Source organism: Moschus berezovskii, chromosome 17 (genome assembly GCF_049115385.1).
Source record: "Moschus berezovskii isolate FMDL1 chromosome 17, NW_MosBer_1.0, whole genome shotgun sequence".
Taxonomy (NCBI): Eukaryota; Metazoa; Chordata; class Mammalia; order Artiodactyla; family Moschidae; genus Moschus; species Moschus berezovskii.
The window spans coordinates 62,239,137-62,266,602 of record NC_142476.1 but is presented as its reverse complement, the minus strand read 5'-3'; the positions used below and the strand labels follow the sequence as shown (position 1 = coordinate 62,266,602).

General features: G+C 36.9%; 1 protein-coding gene across 15 annotated transcripts in view; it reads right to left on the bottom strand.

Annotated features, from left to right (window-relative positions):
* The window catches only part of CDC42BPA (CDC42 binding protein kinase alpha), a 297,091-nt gene that overhangs the window by 183,263 nt on the left and 86,362 nt on the right, over positions 1–27,466 (bottom strand). For all 15 annotated transcript variants that reach the window (XM_088845512.1, XM_088845513.1, XM_055419752.2 and 12 more), the window contains exons 3-4: positions 18,814–18,897; positions 2,141–2,236 (exon numbers count right to left, since the gene is read on the bottom strand). In XM_088845512.1, the coding sequence (XP_088701638.1) occupies positions 2,141–2,236; positions 18,814–18,897 (180 nt within the window). The remainder of the gene's footprint in view (positions 1–2,140; positions 2,237–18,813; positions 18,898–27,466) is intronic.

Genomic DNA, 27,466 nt, shown 5'->3' with positions numbered 1-27,466 from the left:
CCAGGGAAGCCCCTGGTCTATAAGATAATAACTCCAAAATAAATGGTGCTATTTACCCTTAGAAACACCAGACTAATATCTATAACCCATTAAATAGATCACACTATAATTCAAACCCAACATATACCAAATTCAACTAACCATTTTCCCATCTACTCTAAATTTTCTCTTCCTTCCTATATTCCCCAACTCCGGAATCCACTACCAAGTACTGAACCCCATAAGTCAGACACCAGAAAACTGGGAATCATTTTGATTCCTCTCTCTGCCACTGACATTCACTCTAACACAAGTTCTAATTATTTTACTTCCTAAATAGTACCTGAATCCATTGCCTCCATCACCTTTATTCAAATCTTCATTACCTGTCAACTGAATATTGTCACCTAACTAGTCTCTCTAGTCTAGCCCTCTGAAATCCATCCTTCACACTGCTGCTAAGATGTTCTGTATAAAATACAAAACTGATTATCACACTGTCCTTAAAATCCTCCTTGAAATTAGAATAACATTTGAACTCTTCTGCATGGCCTACACTCAGGAAGCCTCATTTTACATATCTCTCCCCTCCTTATCATAATCCTATTAGCCTTCCTCTCATTCCTTGGACAACCCCATCCTTTCCTGCCACAAGCCCTTCTACAGTCCTAAAACAGCAGTTTTGCTCCGAGAAAGAAGCTTGAAAAAGTATGACAGAAAGTAGGAGGAGGATAGCTAAGATATCAGTCAGGGCAGTTGCATTTCTATATGCTTCACTGTCTAGGCTTTCAGATATGAAAGTTAAAGTCAAAGTCACTCTGTCATGTTCGACTCTTTGTGACCCCAGTCCCTGGAATTCTCCAGGTCAAAATACAAGAATGGGTAGCTGTTCCTTTCTCCAGGGGATCTTCCCAACCCAGGGATCAAACCCAGGTCTCCTGCACTGCAGGCGGATTCTTTACCAACTAAGCTGGATTTCAGATATAATGTCATTTTAAAAATCACACACACGAGTTCCATGATTTAAAAAAATTTTGCTTTTGAAACTCACGGCTGTTAAAGTCTAATTTACATACCATAATGTATAAAGTGCTATACAGTGTGACTCCTGTATCTCTCCTCTCTTATAGCCAAAGCCTCTTTCTCTGTCCTCCATCAACAGGAACATAACAGGTGGCTTCAGATCTCCATGTTCACCTACCCATCTCTGCCTCTTCTCCCTTCTTGGTTTAGCCAACTTACACTTGACTTAGAATAGCCCTTATTGACTTTACATCTTTGAATAAATGTTATATTGTTCTTTATAAGAAACAATGTGAAAATACTATTTAACTGACTGTGAATTTCTTATCTGGCTTCCCTCACAAGAATGTAAGAATAAGATCTTTGTGTGTCTTATTTACTACCAAATTGCTAGAATCTAAAGACCAGTGCCAAGTACACAGGACATGTCCAATAAATGTTTATCGAATGAAAAATGTCTTATTAATTTTTATGTCCCAGTACATAGTGTAGTGGCTGGCACAAAGCAGTCACTGAGCATATGCATGCTAAAAAATAAATCTTGAAATAAAAATTGGGGTCAGAAAATGAAGACCCCTGAGTAATAGCACAGGAATCTTATGTTCAACTGTGGTAGATTCTGTCTTTTTTTCCTATTCACTTGTTCATCTCTTCAATCTTCATTTGGCAGTGTTTCTAATAGTTTGATTTTCCTCCAAGCTCTTCCCCAACTTCTTTTGTCTAGTGGTCCATGATGTTAATATAAAATTAGACAAAGCCTACATTTTAAATATGCTCTACTTAAAGAAGCACATGACAACTCTGAAAAATATGTAAAATTCTAAATAATAATAGAATACTATTACATTCACAATACAAATAAAATACATTGACAGAATCATGGGGAAAAAATCCTGACCACCTTTTACAGAATTTAAATCTGTTTGGATTTGACTTACTTACTAAAAAACATTAAAAATTCCAATTGAAAGGTATTGAATTACCCAGGGAAACAAATCTCATATCAAACTTATACTCTCTGAAATGCAGTGGTTTTCTAAATAACATTTACATTTAAACAATGCTTAAGAGAAAATAATGCTAAATTTTGCCAATAAAAAGGTAATAAATATATAGAAACATAAAAAATGATTCTTACTAAGTTATTGTCATCCTGGAAAGCATAATGCAAAGTTGTAATCCATTTATTGTCTCCATTCACTAACACATCCCTTTCTTCACGAAAACATGCTGTCTGAAAAGGAAAAAAAATTTTTTTAGATAAAGAATACTTTATGTAAAACTAGGAAATATATTATGCAAACAATTACTCAAATATTTACTATACTTTCTGTTCTGAAAAAGGAATACATCCAACATTATATGACTTTCCAATAAATCAAGTTTCAAAGAACCCTCAAAAACTGAATAACTGAATAGTAAACTTAAAGGTATTTTTATATTCAAAATTATTGCTATAGTTCAAAAAATCAGAAAAGTACACAGAATTATTTAACAATCATGGTTCAATCTACCATTTAGATAACATAAATGTCAACAATGTCACATTTACTCCTAACCTATTTGCTTTTAAGAAAATAGAAGTTGTAGCCTTCCTATTTCTAGAGAAGTATCAGCAGTTCTTCCTCTAAGAAAAATGAATAATCTGAAATTTGTATATATTCCTCCCATCACATGCTTTATTACACGTGTCCAAAAACACAACAGAAATGCTTTGTGCTTTGAAAATTTCTGTGAATAGTATAACTGTATCTATCCCTTTGCAGCATGATTACTTTTTAATCAATAATGACTATTTAATTTTTAATTGCTACAGTATTCCATTCTATGATCATAGCAGAATTGCCTCATGTAAGCCCCCAATCATGATAACATAGGTTATTCCCAATTTTGCATCATTTCAATATTGCAATAAATATATTTGTACAAATGTACAAGAGTTTCTCTAGGGTATACACTTGGAAGCAGAAATGCTAGACTTAAGCGTTTTCAACTTTATCAGACACAACCTAGTTTCTTTCCTAAGTGCTATACCAATTTCTACCTTCACCCCAGTGTATGAAATCACCCGTTTTCCACAACATCCTGAAAACAACTTGGCACTGTTACACTTTTAAGCATGTTTCAATAAGATGGGTACGAAATAATATCTCATCATTCTTTTAATTAGCATATTCCTAATTACAGGTGCAAATAAATAATTTTACATATGCTTACTGGATATCTGAATTTTCTCTTTGAAAAATTCCCTTTGCCCATTTTATCTAAAGGATTATCTTTTTCTGATTTATAAAAGTTTTAATTTATTCTCAGGATATACTTCCAATATTATAAAGATACAGCCTGGAGAATCTTAGAAATATGTTTACTAAAGATAAAAAAAACTTTGTATGATACAATTCTACAATATATTTTTAAATTTTTAATTAAAAAAACACTATGCCAGAGAGTTTCATAAAGAACTGAAAGGTAAAGTAGAAACCGAAACTCTCCCTCACAGATTCATTGTCCCCTTGTTACGTCCAATGATTAATACCAATAACTCAGTTGAAGTTCTTCTCAGAAAATTTCTTTGTACATACACACATACATACACACGCACATAGACACACACACCCTATATTCATGTGGTATCCCATCTCCCCTAACTTTTCTTTCTTTACACAAATGAGATCACAGTGCTCTATACATCATTTTTTCAAGTAACAACATATCTGAACAGCCTTCCATACCTGTACATAGAAAGCTACCGAATTTTTCTCAATGGCTATACCACACTTAATACAGATTTAAAAATCATCATGCAGTATCCTACACATAGTAGGTACCTAGTAATTTATTTCCCACAAGATAAATTCAATGGTCATGATATACAAAACAACTCACATTATCTAATCTAAGCAAGTGCCCTAATTTTTTTTCATGTATTTCCATAAATTTTATTTGATGCAATAGAAATTCTTTTTTAAGTTAATTAATTTATTTTAATTGGATGCTAATTACTTTACAACATTGTGGTGCTTTTTGCCATACAGCAACATGAATCAGCCATGGGTGTATATGTGTCCCACCATCCTGAACCCTCTTCCACCGCACTCCCCACCCCATCCCTCTGGGTTCTCCCAGAGCACAGGCTTTGAGTGCCCTGCTTCATGCACTGAACTTGCACTGCTCATCTATTTTACATATGGTAATATACATGTTTCAGTGCTAGTCTCTCAAATCATCGCACTCTCGCCTTCTCCCACAGAGTCCAAAAGTCTGTTCTTTTTTACTTATTTATTTTTTTGAAGGCTAATTACTTTACAATATTGTAGTGGTTTTGCCATACATTGACATGAATCTGCCCCGGGTGTACATGTGTTCCCCATCTTGAACCTCCCTCCCACCTCCCTCCCCATCCCATTCCTCTGGTTCATCCCAGTGCACCAGCCCCGAGCACCCTGTATCATGCATCGAACCTGGACTGGCGATTCGTTTCACATATGATAATATACATGTTTCAGTGCCATTCTCTCAAACCATCCCACCTTCACTCTCTCCCACAGAGTCCAAAAGACTGTTCTATACATCTGTGTCTCTTTCACTGTCTTGCATACAGGGTTATCGTTACCATCTTTCTAAATTCCATATATATGCATGAGGATACTGTATTGGTGTTTTTCTTTCTGGCTGACTTCACTCTGTATAATAGGCTCCAGGTCTTTACATCTGTGTCTCTTTTGCTGTCTGATGCAATAGAATTTCTAAAGCCACTCACTGAACAGCATCACCAAGGAAAATCTTAAAAACAAATAAAACTTAAAACAAAACTTAAACCAAATGAACGGGCAATTTACTCATAAATTCAATTATTAAGATCTACCATAATTATGCTTCTGTTCACTTTAGGGGGAAAATAGTATCATTTGACATACTTACCACTAAATTCTGTCTTAGACTTTAACTGACCTGAGGTTATGGTTTGCTGCTAACATTTTAAAGTAGTGAAGTTTATCAAGTCTGGGAGACTCCTTTCTCCTGACTTTATCTTACCAGAACAGCTGAAAATTTAAAGATATTTCCAGCTAAAATATGGAAATGTGACTTATTGGTAACTCTAAATAAAACTTCAAAGACTACCTGTCAAAAGAATTAACTTCAGTAGATTCTGATCCATTCTAAACTATGTAGTGAAAAAATAACATTTTAAAAACATAAAACGTAAACTATAACATAAAACTTTAAACACATATAAAATAAAGTAATCCCCTGCTCTCAAAGTACCCATCAAGCAATTTCAACAGTTATTTTATTTTTCAATCTTATTTCATCTACAGTCTCATGCACTTAGGCTTCCCCAATGGCTCATCAGGTAAAGAATTCACCGGCCACGCAGGAAATGCAGGTTAGATTCCTGGGTCAGAAAGATCCACTGGAGGAGGAAATGGCAACGCTCTCCAGTACTCTTGCCTGGAAAATCCCATGGACAGAAGAGCTTGGTAGGCTACAGTCCATGGGGTTGCAAAGAGCTGGACACGACTGAGCGACTTCACTTTCACTTTTCAATATAGTAAAATTTTCTATTAAGGATAAATAAGAAACTCTTATTTATAAGATGAAAATCTGGCATTCCCATTCCATTGTCTTCCTCACAAGTGAAATTAGTTAAGAAGAAATAAAAGGTATCGAAAGATTACTAAGGAGAGTGAAGCTGAAACTCCAATACTTTGGCCACCTGATGCAAAGAGCTGACACATTGGAAAAGACCCTGATGCTGGGAAAGATTGAAGGCGGGAGGAGAAGGGGACAAAAGAGGATGAGATGGTTGGATGGTATCACCAACACAATGGACATGGGTTTGGGTGAACTCTGGGAGTTGGTGATGAACAGGGAGGCCTTGCGTGCTGCAGTTCATGGGGTCGCAAAGAGTCAGACATGCAAAGAGAGGACAACATGGATGCATAGAAAGAAATCACATTCAGGATGGAGAACACATGTACACCCATGGCGGATTCATGTCAATGTATGGCAAAACCAATACAATACTGTAAAGTTATTAGCCTCCAATTAAATTAAATTAAAAAGAAGAAAGAAATCACAAAAGAAAATAGATAAATTAACAGACTTTAAAAGTCAACATACATAAATTCTATTCCTATATAATTGCAACAATTAGAAAATATCTTTTTAATAATACCATTTTCGGAGGGAACAAGATGGCGGAGGAATAGGACAGCGAGACCACTCTCTCCCCCACAAATTCATCAAAAGAACATTTGAACGCTGAGTAAATTTCACAAAACAACTTCTGAATGCCGGCAGAGAATATCAGGCACCCAAAAAGCAGCCCATTGTCTTTGAAAGGAGGTAGGAAAAAAACATAAAAGATAAAAAGAGAGACAAAAGAGGTAGGTATGGAGCTCTGTCCTGGGAAGGGAGGCTTAAAAAAGAGAGAAGTTTCCAAACACCAGGAAACACTCTCACTGGCGAGTCTGTGGTGAGCCTTGGAACTTCAGAAGGCCACATAACCCAGAGGAAAAAGAAAGAAATAATTAAAACCCACAGATTACCCGCCAAACGGTAACTCCCAGCGGAGAAGCAGTGTACACGCCGGCATCCGCCATTAGCAAGCAGGGGCTGAGCAGGGAGGAGCTGGCTGAACTGCTTAGAGAAAGGACTGGGCCTGAAGGCCATGAGGGCAATCTGAGAGAACTAACTGGGGATAGCAGAGCAGACTGTGGGGTAGCTACCCCACGAAAAGGTGGAAAGCCCTAACCTAAGACTCCGCCAGCCCCGCTCACAGAACAAAGGACTGAGCAGAGCTAGCCGGTTGCGGTTGGCCCATCCCCCGCCGAGACCGGCAGGGGAAGGGCAGGGGAGGGCAGCCAGAGCCAGAACGGGGCAACCGCGGCCCCAGAGAGACAACTAATACCAAACTGAAGGCAGGCTTCCTTGCTAACCAAGACTTCATGGGTTTCTGACCGGTCAACATCTGCCTGAGAACACGCACTGGCTGTACACCCAGAGAACCGGGGAAGCAATAAGTCGCAGCGACCGTGCTCGCCAAACACCTGGTCACCTGAGCTGCTTGGACCGGGGAAGGCACAAAACACAGGCCCAACCAAATCTGCGCCTTTGTGGAGTACCCGAATACCTGAACCTGAGCCGCTCAGATCTGGGAAGTGCATACAACCCAGCACTGGCTGCGGACAGCTCCCAGCAGAGCAACCTAGAGCCTGTTCAGTGTAGACTGGGATAGCACATGCGCTGTGAGTGGGGGCAAACCCAGTGCGGCCAAGACACTGCGAGCACTCCCCACAGGCTCCAGAGATATTTGTCTGCAGAGTTCCTCCCTTCCCAGAACAGGACTGAACAAGTGAACCTTAAAAAGTGTCCACCACAGCCCCCTAGTGTCAGGGTGGAAATTAGACACTGAAGAGACCAGCGAACAGAAGCTAAAACAGAGGGAACCACCTTGGAAATGACAGATAGAGAAGTCTAGAGGCTACTCCAAGAATAAGACCGAAAACCAGAGGCAAGAGGCTTAAGCCCGATTCCTGAGAACACCAGAGAACTCCTGACTCCAGGGAACATTAATTGATAGCAGTTCATCAAACACTTCCATAACTACACTGAAACCAAGCACAACCCAAAGGTCAACAAGTTCCAGAGCAAGACATACCACGCAAATTCTCCAGCAACACAGGAAAATAGCCCTGAGCTTCAATATACAGGCTGCCCAAAGTCACTCCAAACCCACTGACATCTCATAACTCATTACTGGACACTTCGTTACAGTCCAGAGAGAAGAAATCCAGCTCCACCCACCAGAACACTGACACAAGCTTATCTAACCAGGGAACCTTGACAAGTCACCCGTCCAACCCCACACACAGCGAGGAAACTACATAATAAAGAGAACTCCACAAACTGCCAGAAGAGGGAAAGGCCACCCCAAGCAAAGCAATATAAGCAAGATGAAGAGGCAGAGAAATACCCAGCAAGTAAAGGAACAGGATAAATGCCCACCAACACAAACAAAAGAGGAAGATATAGGGAGTCTACCTGATTAAGAATTTCGAATTTTGATGGTGAAAATGATTCAAAATCTTGAAAGCAAATGGAGTTACAGATAAATAAACTGGAGAAAAGGATTGAGAAGATCCAAGGAAGGTTTAATAAGGATTTAGAGGAAATTAAAAAAAGTCAATATACGATGAATAATGCAATAGATAAGATCAGAAACACTCTGGAGGGAACAAACAGTAGAATAACGGAGGCAGAAGACAGGATAAGCAAGCTAGAAGATAGAATTGTAGAAATAAATAAACAGAGAGGAAAAAAGAAAAACAAATTAAAAGAAATGAGGACAATATTAGAGACCTCAGGGACAATGTTAAATGCCCCAACAGTCAAATCATAGGATTCCCAGAAGAAGAAGACAAAAAGAAAGACCATGAGAGAATACTTAAGGAGATAATAGTTGAAAACTTCCCTAAAATGGGGAAGGAAATAATCACCCAAGTCCAAGAGACCCAGAGAGTCCCTAACAGGATAAACCCAAGGCAAAATACTCCAAGGCACATATTAATCAAAGTAACAAAGATCAAACACAAAGAACAAATATTAAAAGCAGCAAGGGAAAAGCAACAAATAACACACAAGGGGATTCCCATAAGGATAACAGCTATCTTTCAACAGAAACTCTTCAGGCCAGGAGGGAATGGCAAGACATACTTAAACTGATGAAAGAAAATAACCTACAGCCCAGATTACTGTACCCAGCAAGGATCTCATTCAAATATGAAGGAGAAATCAAAAGCTTTACAGATAAGCAAAAGCTGAGAGAATTCAGCATCACCAAACCAGCTCTCCAACAAATGCTAAAGGATCTTCTCTAGACAGGAAACACAGAAAGGGTGTGTAAACTCGAATCCAAAACAATAAAGAAAATGGCAACGGGATCATACTTATCAATAATCACCTTAAACGTAAATGGGCTGAAAAGACATTCAACCAAAAGACAAAGGCTGGCTGAATGGATACAAAAACAAGACTCCCATATATGTTGTCTACAAGAGACCCACCTCAAAACGAGGGACACATACAGACTGAAAGTGAAGGGCTGGGAAAAGATATTCCACGCAAACAGAGACCAAAAGAAAGCAGGAGTAGCAATACTCATATCAGATAAAATAGACTTTAAAACAAAGGCTGTGAAAAGAGACAAAGAAGGAAACTAGATAATGATCAAAGGATCAATCCAAGAAGAAAATATAACAATTATAAATATTTATGCACCCAACATAGGAGCACTGCAATATGTAAGACAATTACTAACAAGTATGAAAGGGGAAATTAACAACACAATAATAGTGGGAGACTTTAATACCCCACTCACACCTATGGATAGATCAACTAAACAGAAAATTAACAAGGAAACACAAACTTTAAATGATACAATAGACCAGTTAGACCTAATAGATCTCTATAGGACATTTCACCCCAAAACAATGAGTTTCACATGGAACTTCATCAATTTCAATGGAATTTCAAGCGCACATGGAACATTTTCCGGGATAGATCACATCCTGGGCCATAAATCTAGCCTTGGTAAATTCAAAAAAATTGAAATCATTCCAAGCATCTTTTCTGACCACAATTCAGTAAGATTAGATCTCAATTACAGGAGAAAAACTATTCAAAATGCCAACATATGGAGGCTGAACAACACGCTGCTGAATAACGAACAAATCATAGAAGAAATAAAAAAAGAAATCAAACTATGCATAGAAATGAATGAAAATGAAAACACAACAACCCAAAACCTCTGGGACACTGTAAAAGCAGTGCTAAGGGGAAGGTTCATAGCAATACAAGCACAACTCAAGAAACAAGAAAGAAGTCAACTAAATAACCTAACTCTACACCTAAAGAAACTAGAAAAGGAAGAAATGAAGAACCCCAGGGTTAGTAGAAGGAAAGAGATCTTAAAACTTAGGGCAGAAATAAATGCAAAAGAAACAAAAGAGACCATAGCAAAAATCAACAAAGCCAAAAGCTGGTTCTTTGAGAGGATAAATAAAATTGACAAACCACTAGTCAGACTCATCAAGAAACAAAGGGAGAAGAACCAAACCAATAAAATTAGAAATGAAAATGGAGAGATCACAACCGACAACACAGAAATACAAAGGATCATTAGAGAATAGTATCAGAAATTATATGGCAATAAAATGGACAACTTGGAAGAAATGGACAAATTCTTAGAAAAGTACAACTTTCCAAAACTGAACCAGGAAGAAATAGAAAATCTTAATAGACCCATCACAAGCACGGAAATAGAAGCTGTAATCAGAAATCTTCCAGAAAACAAAAGCCCAGGTCCAGACGGCTTCACAGCTGAATTCTACCAAAAATTTAGAGAAGAGCTTACACCTATTCTACTCAAACTCTTCCAGAAAATTGCTGAGGAAGGGAAACTTCCAAACTCATTCTATGAGGCCACCATCACTCTAATCCCAAAACCTGGTAAAGATCCCACAAAAAAAGAAAACTACAGGCCAATATCACTGATGAACATAGTTGCAAAAATCCTTAACAAAATTCTAGCAATCAGAATCCAACAACACATTAAGAAGATCATACATCATGACCAAGTGGGCTTTATCCCAGGAATGCAAGGATTCTTCAATATCTGCAAATCAATCAATGTAATACACCACATTAACAAACTGAAACATAAAAATCATATGATTACCTCAATAGATGCAGAGAAAGCCTTCGACAAAATTCAACATCCATTTATGATAAAAACCCTCCAGAAGATGGGAATAGAAGGAACATACCTCAACATAATAAATGCTATATATGACAAACCCACAGCAAACATTATCCTCGATGGTGAAAAACTGAAAGCATTCCCCCTAAAGTCAGGAACAAGACAAGGGTGCCCACTCTCACCAGTATTATTCAACATAGTTCTAGAAGTTTTGGCCACAGCAATCAGAGCAGAAAAAGACATAAAAGGAAACCAAATTGGAAAAGAAGAAGTAAAATTTTCACTGTTCGCTGATGACATGATCCTCTACACAGAAAACCCTAAAGACTCTACCAGAAAACTACTAGAGCTAATCAATGAATACAGTAAAGTTGCAGGATATAAAATCAACACACAGAAATCCCTTGCATTACTATACACTAATAATGAGAAAATAGAGAAATTAAGGAAACTATTCCATTCACTGTTGCAATGAAAAGAATTAAATACTTAGGAATACATCTACCTAAAGTAACAAAAGACCTGTACATAGAAAACTATAAAACATTGGTGAAAGTAATCAAAGAGGACACTCATAGATGGAGAAATATACTGTGTTCGTGGATTGGAAGAATAAATTTTGTCAAAATGAGTATACTACCCAAAGTAATTTATACATTCAATGCAATCCCTATCAAGCTACCAATGATATTTTTCACAGAGCTAGAACAAATAATCTCACAATTTGTATGGAAATACAAAAAACCTCGAATAGCCAAAGCAATCTTGAGGAAGAAGAATGGAACTGGGGGAATCAACCTGCTGGACTCCAGGCTCTACTACGAAGCCACAGTCATCAAGACAGTATGGTACTGGCGTAAAGACAGAAATATAGATCAATGGAACAAAATAGAAAGCCCAGAGATAAATCCACGCACCTATGGACACCTTATCTTTGACAAAGGAGGCAAGAATATTCAATGGAGAAAAGACGGTCTCTTTAACAAGTAGTGCTGGGAAAACTGGTCAGCCACTTGTAAAAGAATGAAACAAGAACACTTCCTAATACCATACACCAAAATAAACTCAAAATGGATTAAAGATCAAAATGTAAGACCAGAAACTATAAAACTCCTAGAGAAGAACATAGGCAAAACACTCTCCGACATAAATCACAGCAGGATCCTCCGTGACCCACCTCCCAGAATATTGGAAATAAAAGCAAAAATAAACAAATGGGACCTAATTAAAATCAAAAGCTTCTGCACAGCAAAGGAAACTATAAGTAAGGTGAAAAGACAGCCTTCAGAATGGGAGAAAATAACAGCAAATGAAGCAACGGACAAAGAATTAATCTCCAAAATATACAAGCAGCTCCTGCAGCTCAATTCCAGAAAAATAAATGACCCCATCAAAAAATGGGACAAAGAACTAAACAGACATTGCTCCAAAGAAGACATACAGATGGCTAACAAACACATGAAAAGATGCTCAACATCACTCATAATCAGAGAAATGCAAATCAAAACCACAATGAGATGCCATTTCACACCAGTCAGAATGGCTGCTATCCAAAAGTCTACAAGCAATAAATGCTGGAGAGGGTGTGGAGAGAAAGGAATCCTCTCACACTGTTGGTGGGAATGCAAACTAGTACAGCCACTGTGGAGAACAGTGTGGAGATTCCTTAAAAAACTGGAACTAGAACTGCCATAAGATCCAGCAATCGCACTCCTGGGTATACACACTGAGGAAACCAGAATTGAAAGACACATGTACTCCAATGTTCATCGCTGCATTGTTTATAATAGCCAGGACATGGAAGCAACCTAGATGTCCATCTGCAGACAAATGGATAAGAAAGCTTTAGTACATGTACACAATGGAGTATTACTCAGCCATTAAAAAGAATGCATTTGAATCAGTTCTAAAGAGGTGGATGAAACTGGAGCCTATTATACAGAGTGAAGTAAGCCAGAAAGAAAAACACCAATACAGTATACTAATGCATATATATGGAATTTAGAAAGATGGAAATGATAACCCTGTATAAGTTCAGTTCAGTTCAGTTCAGTCGCTCAGTCGTGTCCGACTCTCTGTGACCCCATGAATCACAGCACGCCAGGCCTCCCTGTCCATCATCAACTCCTGGATTTCACTCAAACTCATGTCCACAGAAAAATAATTAGCCTCCAATTAAAAAAAAAAAAAGTCTGAAACTGAAAAATAAATAAATAATACCATTTTCAAAAATATATAAATAAATAATACCATTTCCAAAAGCAAATTAAAAACACCAACTATCTCAGAGTAAACTTAGTAAAGGATATGCGAGGCTCTACAGAGAAAACTCTAAAATAATAGTGAGACTAGGTAACTAAATAAATGAGAGATGGAGGGGTTCGGTGTTTAAGGACTGCAAAATTCAATTAAAACCATAAGCCAACAGTTAGAAATAATTTTCAACATTTCATGATAGCAATCAATGCGAATAACAGTCCCAAATAGAAAAAGAATAAAATAGAGGAAACAGAGACAAGGCAAGAAGGATGTACATACATATATATATACACACATACAAATAGATATTTTAGAGACAAGGAAACATTGCAACCATGAAACAAGATATACAAAAAGGGAACATATTGCAGCTTACCAGAGCAGAGATGCCAGAGCAGAAAGAGCCGCAGAAACCAGAACTGACGCTGCTGGGATTAAGACAAACTCAACTGGAAATGATTTCTAGAGTCTGAACAACTCTGAGAGTTCAAAACTGCAGGGGACCCAGTCAGGGAGAATTACACAATTTTTTAGTCTCACCTCCAGGAGCTCAATCACATGATAACAGTAAGTAAAGAAGAAAAATCTCCTAGATCTTCCAGTAGGAAGAGAGGCAAGGAAAGCATTTTGAAACTTGCTGCGGCACTCAGTTCTTAACAAGGCCTGCCCTTGCTGCTGCTGCTGCTAAGTCACTTCAGTCATGTCTGACTCTGTGCGACCCCATAGACGGCAGCCCACCAGGCTCCCTGGTCCCTGGGATTCTCCAGGCAAGAACACTGGAGTGGGTTGCCATTTCCTTCTCCAATGCATGAAAGTGAAAGTGAAGTCGCTCAGTCATGTCTGACTCTTAGCGACGCCATGGACTGCAGACTACCAGGCTCCTCCATCCATGGGATTTTCCAGGCAAGAGTACTGGAGTGGGGTGCCATTGCCTAGATATGACCAGTTGAAGAATTGAAAAACTCAGTATTACAAAGATTTTCTTCAATTCGATTTAGAGATAATGTGCAATCCCAAACAAAATCCCAATAGTTTAATAAGTGTCTGTGAAAACTGCCAAACTAATTCTAAAATGTATACAGAAATGAAAAGGATAAAGAAGAACCAGGGCAATCTTTAATAAGGATGAACTTGAAGGAATTTCGTCTTTAAATAAGAAAGCTGAAAAGGCAAAAGAAAATAGAAGCAATGCTTACCTTTAAAAAGTGCAAGTGAATGATAGTAACCACAAGCAACCTGTGCTATCTGACAAACTTTTAATATTTCTTAGGAGGAACTAATTAACCAGATCCGAATCTGCTGGAGTACGATCAGAGCCTAACTGACCTTTTGACTGGCAGAAAGGAGAACACCTAACACCAGTCAGCTGGAGCATCCTGTCTTACCTAAAGAGGGAGGAAAAAACTGAGAAACTCTTTAAGTTTACAGTGCAGAGGCATAGGCTCCCTAAAAAGGAACATGAAAAAAAAAAGACCAAAGGGAGGTGCTGCTGAATACTAAAAGGGTGGCTGAAGAAATAAAACACCCAATTGAAGTATTACAGCAAAAGCCAACACAAACTCACTAGAAAAGAAATAATGAGAAATAGCTAACTGGTCCATTAAGGGTATATCCAAATAAAAGTTTCAGAAAGAGAGAGCAAAAGAAACAGAAGAAAGGAAATTACCAAAGAAATAATACAAGAAAATTTCCTAGAACTGAACAGCATGTATTTCAGAAATGAAAGGGCCTACAGAGGGCCCAGCACTAACAAACCACAGAAACCCCGTGATAAATACCCATATCCCAGGTGTTTATATTTTCAATTCAGTAAACCGTCATAAATTCACCATCTATTTTACTCAAAACTATCAACAAGGACAATTCTATGAATATGTTCAAAATTTTTGTCCACTGCCAGGAAAAGAAAAAAAAAATGTGTGCTTCTGTGTGGAAGTTTAGCCCTGTTTGGAACTAGCTCTAAATCACCTGAACGTTCACTGAGAATGGTCTTTGTCAAGGTAACTCACAACAGAACATTATACAACATGAACAGTATACAAATAAATATATATTTAGATAAATACATATTTGTCTAAGAGAAAAAAAGGATAAATAAGAAACTAAACTCTTAGTAATGATTTACTTTGAACAGAAAGTCTGGTTATCTGAGGGAGAAGAAAAAGCTTTTATCTTTTTACTTATTTTCCAAAGTGCCTGCATTTTCTTTTTTTATTATAGGTAACAGGTCAGGAAGGAGAGGCAATCCCAGTCTAATGAACTGAATTCATTACTACTATTACTACTGCTGCTACTATTAACTACTACTATTGGCATGTCAATTATAAAAATAATAAAATAGGGCTAACAACAATAACAAAAATAGTAAGACAAGAGGCATAAACCAGTACTATCCCGGTTAAACTAAGATATATTATTCCTCCACTATATGGTACAGAGACAACTGAGCCTCTGAAAGGTTTGACTTTTGAGATGGAGAGCACTTCTGTAAATGATTCTGCATTTTCCAATGAAATGAGTAACACATCTTCCATGTGAGTGAAATCCTTAAGAGTTGACTAAATGTGAAGAGAAAGTAAAATTTACAGAATTGATTGGGAGAAGTTAACTTAAGATGTTGACATACTAACAGTTTGTAAATGATGAATCTATAGATATATTAATCTTTGTAACTATAAGTGAAAGTTGCTCAATCATGTCCAACTCTTTGTGACCCCATGGATTTCTCCAGGCCAGAATACTGAAGTGGGTAGCCTTTCCCTTCTCCAGGGGATCTTCCCAACCCAGGGATCGAACCCAGGTCTCCTGCATTGCAGGCAGATTCTTTAGCAGCTGAGCCACAAGGGAAGCTCTTATAACTACAAGATTATTTACTAATTATTTATCTGCCAGGTACAGAAAGAGACAAGTTTCCTAGTACCTTCAAATAATCTGTGTTGCGCTAATTATATATTTGTTATACAACGAAAATAGAAATAAATATGACAAACAGATTGGAGGTAAATCTCTGAAAATTGTTTCAAAGTATCAACAATATACAGAGTAAAATAAGAAATTTTACTGTTCACTTGTAATTTATTAAGCATCACACTGGTAGGACCAGTTTTCCAAAACTGGATAAGAAATGATCAAAATAAGTTTCTTCTTAATTTTTTCAAAGAAGGATTTGACAATTCAAGCATAAAAATATAATTCCCTTCTGCTTTAAAATGAATTCCTCTTTCAAAGTTTCAATGGAGAAATTCCTTAAAAAAATGAAAGTTTCAAGTAGCTTGAGGCAAGTTCTTTTCAAATAATGAATCAGCCTTCTATCCCTCAAACAAACCCCACTTGCTCACAGTGTATAATTCACTTTATATATTGCCAAATTCTATTTACTAGTATTTTGCTAAGGGTATTGGCATCTTTGTTCATGAGGCCTACTGATCTTTAACTTTCTTTGTATGGTCCTTATCTAGTTGTTCCTTCAGAATAATACAGACTTCACAGAATGAATGATGTTCCTTGGGTTCCATGGCCCCTAGCTGGTCCTCATTCTTTCTGCCGTTCAGAGTCTTCATATATTTGTTTTATAGATAATGTCCATGGTCTTTAACTGTATTTAATGGGAGAGATAAAAAGAAGCATGTCTATTCCATTTTTGCCCCAGAAACAGACTATATGAATGATTTTTTAATTCAACAAAATCATATTTAATTTTCAATTACTCCTGTTTTATCCTCAATTTTGCCACTTTCTCCAGTCAATAAGTAAAGCTAAACCAGTCATTCTTTCTTTTCAAAATTCTTCCCCAACAGCCAACTTCATAAAAAGTAAGTACAAACTTTAATTCAATATTTTAAAAGTTCTAACCCTGGAACACTAACCCACTACAATTACAAAATCTGAAAAACAATCAAGAACATAATTATTTACTATTTTTTAATAATAAGACTTAATTGCTCCAACTGTTGGCAATGCCATCAGCCCCTCCTGGCTTTGTCTCAGCTGCCAAAGGCCTACTAGTCCCCATCCATGTCCTTCTGGAAGCAGCCCACATCCAGTGACTGACTAAGACAACTGCAAAGAGGTCAAACATTTAGTCTGAGGCAGGACAACTCTGAAGGACCATATCTGCTCCCCAGCTCCCCGCTGGATCAACAGAGGTTGCTGGGACAGTCTGATGTCTCCCTGATAAATCATGTTTCACCTCCTTTCCCTTCGATCAAGGCCAATTTCAAAAGCACTCCCTAATAAATAGACTGCATACTGAACTCAATCTGACCAGTGACAGTCAGGGGAAATGCAAAAGTAAATACTGAAGTTATTGAATATAATAGGCACTGGCATATATGCCAGAGATACGACATGAAACTTTCCAGATACTTTTTTAAACAGGATTTTATTAACTCTCTGTAATTACCTCTGAGAGGCAAAGAGGGTGGGGTATAGTCAATGAGTACTTTAGCTTTATCTGTAATGTGACATTACAAAGAATTTATCTGCATTTCACTTGTGCAGCTTTTTCAGTAGACAAAAAAAAAGAAAAAGACTGAAAGCAAAACATGCCCAAAATGTTATTAATCCTAAGTGATGGAATACAAGTGATTATTATTTTCTTTTCTGAATTTTGTTATATTTTCCATATTTTCTAAAAGAAAGAAATACTGAAGTATTCACTTTCACTACTGGGCTTCCTTAGTGGCTCAGTGGTGAAGAATCCACCTACCAATGCGGAAGATACAGGTTTGATCCCTGGATTCAGAAATGGCTACCCGCTCCAGTATTCTCGGCTAGGAAATCCCATGGACAGAGGAGCCTGGCGGGCTACAGTCCACGGGGTCACAAAGAGTTGGATACGATGAGAAGCTGAACACACACGCACTTTCACTCCCATGGGTATGTATCTATCATCATGCGAACCATTTTTGCTTTTCCCTATGTGTTATTGTTTTTTAGGTTGCTACAAGTACTGATAAATAAAGATTTCTAAGGGCTAATTTCTCATTATTCTCTTATGGATCTTACTAACCTTCAGGGCTAATACTCACCTACTCAGCAGTATAACCCTTTTGCAAGTTAAAATATTTAAATACTTCCACACTGCTAAGTTCTGCATCCCTGAGGCTCCTGGATGCCCTACCTCATCCAGGAACTCACTATAACCCAGCACAGCAGGAGACCTCTAGAACCCCTCCCCAAAATTTACATGTAGGGAATGTCAGTTTTGACCATATCATACCAGCTGTTAGACATTTTTAACATCAGTCAATCTTTCTCTCAAATTTAGTACTGAGATAAAAATGCTGACAATTCTTATACAACAGAAGGTTTTACTCTCATTCTTAATAATATAGAACATAACATAAATTTAACTGCATAGTCAGCAATAAATAGAATTTGTATAGGACATATTCAAAATTCCTGCTGGTTTTTGCTTAGAGCAGAATAGAGATAAATACAAAATAATATAAATAAGTTATGTCAAATTGGATATCCATCACTACAAAATTTCTTCCTATCAAAGAAACTGGTTACTGTACATCCTTTTAACATAAGGGTCAAACCCGACATTACAAGAGTTTCCATTTGGTTTTCAGACAACATTAAAATATCATCACGAACATAACATTTATAATAACTATTGCACAACTGTGAATTCCTAAATCTGTTTCAGGCCTAAAAAAATGATGCCATCATAGATAAAAGGTTACTAAATGATACTTAAAGATCTATTGGCTCTCTATAATTTTATTTTTCTCTGCAAATATTTCTAAGATATTTAAAAATTCCAATAATTAGAATCTTACCTCAGCTCTTTTCAGCATTTCCCATTTATTCAATATTTTCATGGCAAATACTTTATCTGCATTTTTTAGTTTCACTACAGCAACCTAGAAAAGGAAATACAACTTTTAAAATATGACAATACTTTTTTCAGTCATCCATTTTCCTTTTTCCTCTCTGTAAAAAAAATAAATACCAAAATTATCAATGATTTCCATGCAGTTCAAATTCTAAGATCCTAAATCAAATAATACTGTCAGTTGAAAAAGTTACATTAGCGAACATGAGTCAAACAACTCTGTTTTTGAACATGGTATCAGTTGGTGATTATATATTATATTCTCCTTTTCAAATTTTCTTCCCTGGAATTTAAACTCAGTATCTACTATCTAAAAAATTGGCCAAAATGTACCATATGAAATAACTAAAGCTTAGTAAACACTGTGGGCTTCCCAGGTGGCTCAGTGGTAAAGAATCCGCCTGCCAAGCAGGAGACATGGGTTCAATCCCTGGGTTGGGAAGATCCCCTGGAGAAAGAAATGGAAATCCACTCCAGTATTCTTGCCTGGGAAATCCCATAGCTAAAGGAGCATGGCGGGTTACAGTCTACAGGGTCACAAAGAATCGGACACCACTTAGCAACTAAACAACATTAAACACTGCATGCCAAATTCCAACACGATGTTACAGGTAAAGCCAGTTGCCAAAACAAACACATTTCATGGGGATCAAACAGCATGACATAAACTGAAAATGATATTATTTTTCATGCCACATAGCCTTGCACACTAAACCAACCCCCCTCCACAACACACACACCCCTAAAGATCAATTAAGGCTTATATCTCTACAAATCGTACACTTCACACATTCCTTCCCAACAAAAAAAGGAACAGACATTTCTGTATTTTGTATTTTAGTCGTGGATCAAAAAACTGTCAAATATAAATAAACAATTCCCCCCTTTTTTTTTCCACTCTTAACAAAGTGATGACGTTTCTGTTTCTACCTCTCTCCCTCAGTTTGACTAGATAACCTCAAAGGGCCATAGGAGCTCACTGAAGATGCTACACAGCAGATGATGAACTACAGAAGAGAAGACAAACGCCATTACCAGTTGTTGGAGCCTGGAAAGGGAAAACAAATACTACTCTAATATGAAGAAATAGAAAACAGTGTACAGCATATCTACAAACAGTTTAAAGGGATATTTCCAAGAATAGAGAATTTTTTAATTTGAGGTTTAAACTCAAGTGCCAAACTTTTTAAAACCCTAATAGTATATGTACATATCAGGGTCATTTAATAAATTTATTTTTGGATCAGAATACAATAACAGTAATATGACCATGTATAATGGAAATCAGTATGTAACACTACAATGTTATCTGAACTAGAATGTATCTTGGTAAATGTCATAAACTTAATGAACATGAATTTGAGTAAACTCCGGTAGTTGGTGATGGACAGGGAGGCCTGGCACACTGCAGTCCATGGGGTCGCAAAGAGTCAGACACGACTGAGCGACTGAACTGAAATGTCATAAATGGTTATACTAATGACTGTGATTACAGTTTTTCATCAATTATTAATAAAATGGTGGGAAGGAAGAAAAACTATCTCAATTTCAAGTGCAATCACTTTAGTCTTCAGTCATATCTGGTCATATCTGCAGAATGATGAATCAGTTATGGATCCATCATTTCTGCATCAGTTATGGATCTCTTAATGGGTTCACATTTAAAGAAAAGGGGCTGTACAAGATATAGAAACAACCTAAAAGCCCATTGACAAATGAATGGATTTTTAAAATAGAATATTATTCAGCCATTAAAAGAAGGAAATCTGTCTTTTGTGACAACACGGATAAACCTGGAGGGCATTATGCTAAGTGAAATAAGCCAGAAACAGAAAGACAAAAACGGTGTGACCTCACTTATATGGAAAAATATAAAAAGGTAAACTCATATAAACAGAGAAATCTATTTCTAGAATTCTAATTCTAGAATGGTGGTGCCAGTGACGGGGGGTTGAGGGAAATGGGGAGATAATGGTCAAAGGGTATAAGTTTTTCAGTTATATGATAAGTTCTGGAGATCTAATGTACAGTATGTTGACTATAGTTAACAGTATTGTATTATATTCTTAGAAATTGCCAACAAAGTAGATCTTAAATGTTCTTATCACCAAAAAGGAGGAGGGGAGTACTGTAATAGAGTGTACAGAAAAACTTAAAACTTTTTTTTCACTAAGATCTCTGATAGACTGAAAACACAAGTTACACTACTGTGAAGACTCAAATCATATACTGCACAAATGGATGGAAGGATAGGAGCACAGAGGTAGACATGCCTACATTGAGGACAGGGAAGAGATAAGGAAGGCTATCACTCAAGCCTTCTCCTCTTCTGATTTAGAGAAGAATTGCTGTGCTCACTTCGGCAGCACATATACTAAAATTAGAGAAGAACTGCTGAAAGACTCCAACACTTAAGATTTGCCCTCCTCAGGTCATATGGGGTGATAAGAACTCCTCCCAGCACTGTATGAGTCACCAATTTTCTATGCATATGAGTACAGAAGTACCTGAGGATACCCAATAGTGTAGTAGGAATCCATCAACACATATTGAGTGTGTACTAAATGCCCAAGTACTCTTCTAAGAGTTTTATGCAGGTCCACAATCCTTTACCTGCAATTCTGCAAGATAAAGGGTTTTCACAATTCATTTGGGAACATACACTGACATCAGGCTAATCACACTTTGAGGGAGTTTGTTTGTTTTTTAAAAATCTCACTAAATATAAAAATAAATGTGCTTCATTGCAGAAACACCTCATAAGCATTTGCTTATGAGGTTTTGCTCAAAACCCCATTAAGAGTGCAATACAGAGTATATATACTAAATTATCTTTCTAAAATCCAAAAACTACTGGAATCAAAACCACCTCTGGATTATAGAGATGAGCAGTAGAAATAAGCGAGTATTTACTGAACACTCAAACACTGAGCTAGCACTTACTGTTCAGGGTAGTGGTGATAACACGGTCTGTGCAGCCAGAATCGGGTTATACACAAGTATAAAGTGCATACAACAGGGTCTGGCACTTGGTAAGTGTTCAATGGGGCTTCCTTGGTACCTCAGCTGGTGAAGAATCTTCCTGTAAAGCCGGAGACCCCAATTCGATTCTTGGATTGGGAAGATCCGCTGGAGCAGGGATAGGCTACCCCCTCTAGTACTCCTGGGCTTCCCTGGTTGCTCAGACAGTAAAGAATCCACCTATAAGGCAGGAGACCTGGGTTTGATCCCTGGCTTAGGAAGATCCCTTGGAGGAGGACACAGCAACCCACTCCAGTATTCTTGCCTAGAGAATCCCCATGGACAGAGGACCCTGATGGGCTACAGTCCATGGGATGGCAAAGAGTCAGATATGATTGAGCAACTAAGCACATAGCACAACTGTTCAATAACCACTAGCTATTATTACATGTCAGGTACTGCACTAAGCACATTATAGCCCAGTCTCTTAACTGTTGTTTGCTCTATCACTAAGACGTGGTAGACCCTATACATCTTAATTTCTTCAATTTCTTTAACTAGGAAATAAGCAGCTTTGGTCTCTTCAACACTCAATTTTATAAATGTTTACACATGACACATACATACACATAGAAATATAGTTAGAAATATCCTCAAAGGAACATTCATACAAATAAAAACTAAGTTACAATATTTATGTGCAATTTCCAATAGTGAAATATTGAAAATAAATACATTTTGAAAGGTAAAACTGACTGAATATACCACAAACAATAGAAAATGTTTTAAATTCTTGAATATGTTGTTAAAGATTACTAATTAATAGGAGAACGTTCACAATGTACTGTTTAAAAGAATTTCATTAAAGTTTATAAACTAAAATAAATTTTTCTATATATACACATAAAATATATACCTATACTTTTCTATATGTATTCTGAAAAAGACAAGCATTAGACCCTTAAAAATCAGTTATTTCTAGGGGATATGATTTCTATCCTCCTTTCTATATTTTCTATATAGGACATACAAAATTTGAAACATGGAGAGGCTAGTATTACCATAATTCATCCTGAACATGAAATGACCACTAATTGTTGAGTTACTATAGTGTGGTTGATAAGGGCCAAAATGAGACCCACATTTCACGTCTATGTGTTAATCAGGAATGTCAAGCTGCTGCAGGGTGAAAAACATTCTCAGCACTGTCTTACAACAGTTTCATGAGCTGCCTAAAATCTCTGGAATGAAGTAGGATGTGGTGAAATTAAATAGGTCAGTTCACACAGAAAACAAAATTATGGTTCCCAAAGGGGAACTAGGGTAAGGGAGGGACAAACTAGGAGTTTGGATTAGCAGATACGAAGTACTGCATATAAAACAGATAAACAACAAAGTCCTATTGTTTGCACAGGGAACTACATTTAATATCCAATCATAAACCATAATGGAAAAGAATATGAAAAAAAATGTGTGTGTGTATCACTTTGCTGTACACCAGAAACCAACACAACATTGTAAATCAACTACTTTTGAATTTTTTAAAAGTCAATTCAGAAACAATTCTTAAATTATCAAATTGATGACATAATGAGACAAGAATAATGAAGTTGATGAAGTGATAAAATTGATCACGCTTTTCTCCTTTAACACTACAGATCATTTTCATGTTCAATTCTGCAAACTTGAAGAAGAAGGGATTGTCCTAAAACTCTAGGTTCTAGACTTTCAAGAACCACAGCTAACTGATATACAAAAGGGCAGTATGTTAAAATGTCCTTTCTTATCTAATTTGATCAAAACATAAAGTTCATTTAGTACGAACTAGAAGATTATAAATTTAATGCAGAAGAAAGACGTATTTTTAAAAGCACCAAATACACAGATGTCTTATTAAAAGCACTATGATATCAGAAAATCAGCAAACGCCATAGAAAAATCAGGAGGTGACAAGTATAAATGAATGAGTTCTGAATTATCACTTATAGATACAGCATATAACTAAGAATGATCATACTGTACTAAACAGATTTCAATAATCAAGAAGCAGTTGTCATGCAGTTCCACAGATCTAGCCTACATTCAATGTATCTAAAATTCACCATACCTCCTCTGGTCCATCCCATTCCTATCCACCAGTCTTGCCTGGACTGTCCTCTATTACTTCTTACTTCTATTCTCTCTATTGTCCTCTCTTACTTCTGCTCTTATCCTCCAAAATTTATTCTCAAAACAGCAGCCACAGTGATTCTGTTTAAACTAGCTCATATCGTGACACTCTGCTCCAAAACTTTGTTTCTTCTCTCCATGTAAAATTCAAAGTTCTAAATATAACTTCTAAGTATTATGGGTTCCAACACACCCTGGTCTTCCAGTCTCCCAGATCTCATACCACTCTCCTCCTAGCTCACTCTGCTCAAAACATACTGATCACCTTGTTCAAAGTCAACTTAGTGTTCGTGCACTGAAGTCTCAAACGGTCTCCCCGCTCCCCACACTCCGCCACAGCTAGATGGTTTGCTCTCTCACTCCCTCACTAAAATGTCATTCTGCCCTTCACACTTTCTATCCCATTTCTTTGCTTCTTTCTTTCCCTTAACTCTTATTATTTAACAAATTATATATTCTATTTACCTATTGTGCTTATTGTCTGCCTCACTCACACAATATGTTCTACATAACCTCTATGAGGGCAGAAATTATTTTTTTCTCCTTTGTTCACTAGTATGTGCCAGTGCTTGGGAATCAGTAGGTACTCAATGAATATTTACTGAATAAATAACAAGTGATCTGTAGTCTATATGAGCATATATACTTAAGACTACTGAAAACCATCTATATGCTCAAGCTTCAAGAACACTATTAAACTGAGGCTGAAACTAAAATAAAGATAAGGCATTATGATAAAAGAAATACAATTCTCTATTTAAAGGTTTATTAAGTGTGTACCAGATTATTCCAGCTCATGCTGCTCTCTTAATCATATGTATGGCTTTTAAACTCTCAACTTCTCAACTTAGCTTTCACTATCTTTTGCCTATGGTTACTGTTCATTATTATTGTTTCATGTCATTGTCTCTTTCTTTCTCATCATTTATTATTAATAATAATAAAATATTAAAAACACCCAATTATAGAAAGCTTCCTTACTCTGTGCCTGGCACTGGGCTAGGCACAATACATATACTGCCATAATCAATTCTTACACCACACTAAAGTAGTTTCTACAGTCCTCACTATGTGATTACAAAGCTGGTGTTATTTACTGCTGTGAGTACTAGACAGTTCTGTAGGTCTTTATAGAGATCGTCCCATTCGTCTCGCCTGTAGTCTTGATACCTGCTGCCATGTTAACGGTGATCGTGGTTAATATGTATGGAAATAACTGTATTTGTTTTCTATAAACTCTTCTGTTAGTGATCAGCTTATATTCAAAATATTTAATAAAAAAATTAAGACACTTTAACAAATCAAAAACACTATAAAGAGTTAACTAAACTGGCTAGAGGTATTCCCTCTATGGAGATGCAATTTATATATCTACTAGTGATAGTCAAAATATTTAGAAATTGGTATAGCCTGGGCATTGAGCAATTAGAGCAGACATTAGCTATAAAAATACAGTATGCCCATGCCAGAGTACTCCTATGGACTGAAGACTAGCCCTGTATATACAGAGGCTAATAAAGGTGAATCATGCAACATAACTTCAAACTTCTTTTACTCCCCATAGAGCCAGGGAACAGACTTTTTAAGGAAGAATGAATGGCTAAAAATAATTCTCCTTTCAAACTCTAGGACTAGGTTATGCAGACACATAAGGGCCTACTTATGGTAATTAGAGGAAGCAAGCTAATTAAAAGCTTTTGACACCTGAAGCAGGGGTAGCAGGCCAAAGCAGCAAGCTTTCACAACAAGCTCTGAAGCCCAGAAGCCTTGAAGCTGCCGGAGCAAGGCTGGAGCAGGCAGAAGCGGTGAGCCACCAGGAAACTGTGGACAGGCAACACCCAGGGCGTAAGTTAAAGGTTTTCCTGAAAGCAAAAAGGAAAACCCAGCGTTAAGTTAAGCAGTCACTGACAACAATTGAGTTGTAGAGAGAAGGTTCTTAACTCGTAGAGCTGTTGATTTTCAACTGTATCTTGCTCCTTTATTTCCCATAATTTATGCATTTCTTGTAGGCGTTATATAAATTATGCTTTTATTTTCATAGCTTTTTTTTATTTTTTAAGAAAAAGCATAACTGGGAGAGGTGCTGTTCCTATCAGACATCTGTGCCAGAGGTGAACCTATCCACTGGGTCTATATAATATCTACTGACAAATTCCTGACAGAAGACAAAATACTTTAGAGGAAAAAAATTATCTCTTTAGGGCAGTCTTTGAATTTTGAAATCTATTAGTTGATAAATACTACAAGGGTATGTAAGGCCATCAAAGATACTTTAATCAGGAATGAATAGTTAAGTAGTAAGAGCTCATAAACCAGTCAATACTACTTTTCTATACAAAATTCACTGTCTTAAAAGACAGTAAATTATCTACTACTGGTTGCTTTCATTTTATATACTTTAATTGATATATATAGAGAGAGGAAGAATAAACAGAGAGAGAGGGAGGGGGAGAGAGACAGAGAAAGGTACCTTTTCATACAAAATTGCAAATATTATCAGTCATGCATTAAATACTCTGAACTGACTCCAGATCACACTGGCCTATGACCAAGTAGGACTTATTCCCAGTCCACTAACAGCCAGACTACTGTCTGCTACAGCCCACTCCCCAGGCCCTGCATCCATTCTTCAATTCTTCCAAACATTAGGACTATAGAGCAAATATCATTGTCCCTACCTATATGCCTCGCTTAATCCTCATGAGTAACTTTAAGCAATTCTTCAGTACCCTGTCCTTTCCTTCAGTCCTTTTTATGGAAAAAACATAAAACAACACATATACAGTTATTTAAATATCAATGTTATTGCTTTGTTCTTTAGTTGCATCTCAACTGAGTCCTAAATCTATTTGCAGCCCCACCATTAACCCTTTGCCCTTTACCAAGCTTCTAAAATAACATATGTCACCCTGCCATCACCATCTATCTTAACCCTGAACTATCCAAACCCTACCCTGCAACTAATAACCTAGTAGTCTACTTCATAGAAAATAGATCCTTCACATTTCCTCATATCACCTTTAAATATTTCTATATTTCTACTTCTCCTTATTTCTTTTCCTTTTGAGCCCAAGGAAGAAGTGTCCCCACCACTTACAAGGATAACAGTATCATCTGAAATCTTAATGCCAGACTCTCTCCTTTCTTTCCTTCTTTCCCTTGATCCATTAAAGATTTGTTTCTGAACTTCAAGCTTTCTTTCTTATGGCACCTGAACACCAACTGATCGATGTTTCCATGACCATCTTCTATCCAAAACAAAATATAAAACAAAAACTTTATTGCTATCCTATCTTCCCCTCAGGAAAGTGATATCACACCCCTTTCCACAAGGTATTATTTTTCCATAAAGCACATTTCTAAAGAATATTATATGCCTGCTTTTTCCACTCATTCACCATCAGTTTCTCAGCCTCTTGTAATGACCTATTTCAATCTACTTGCTATTTCCCTCTATTGGACTGAAA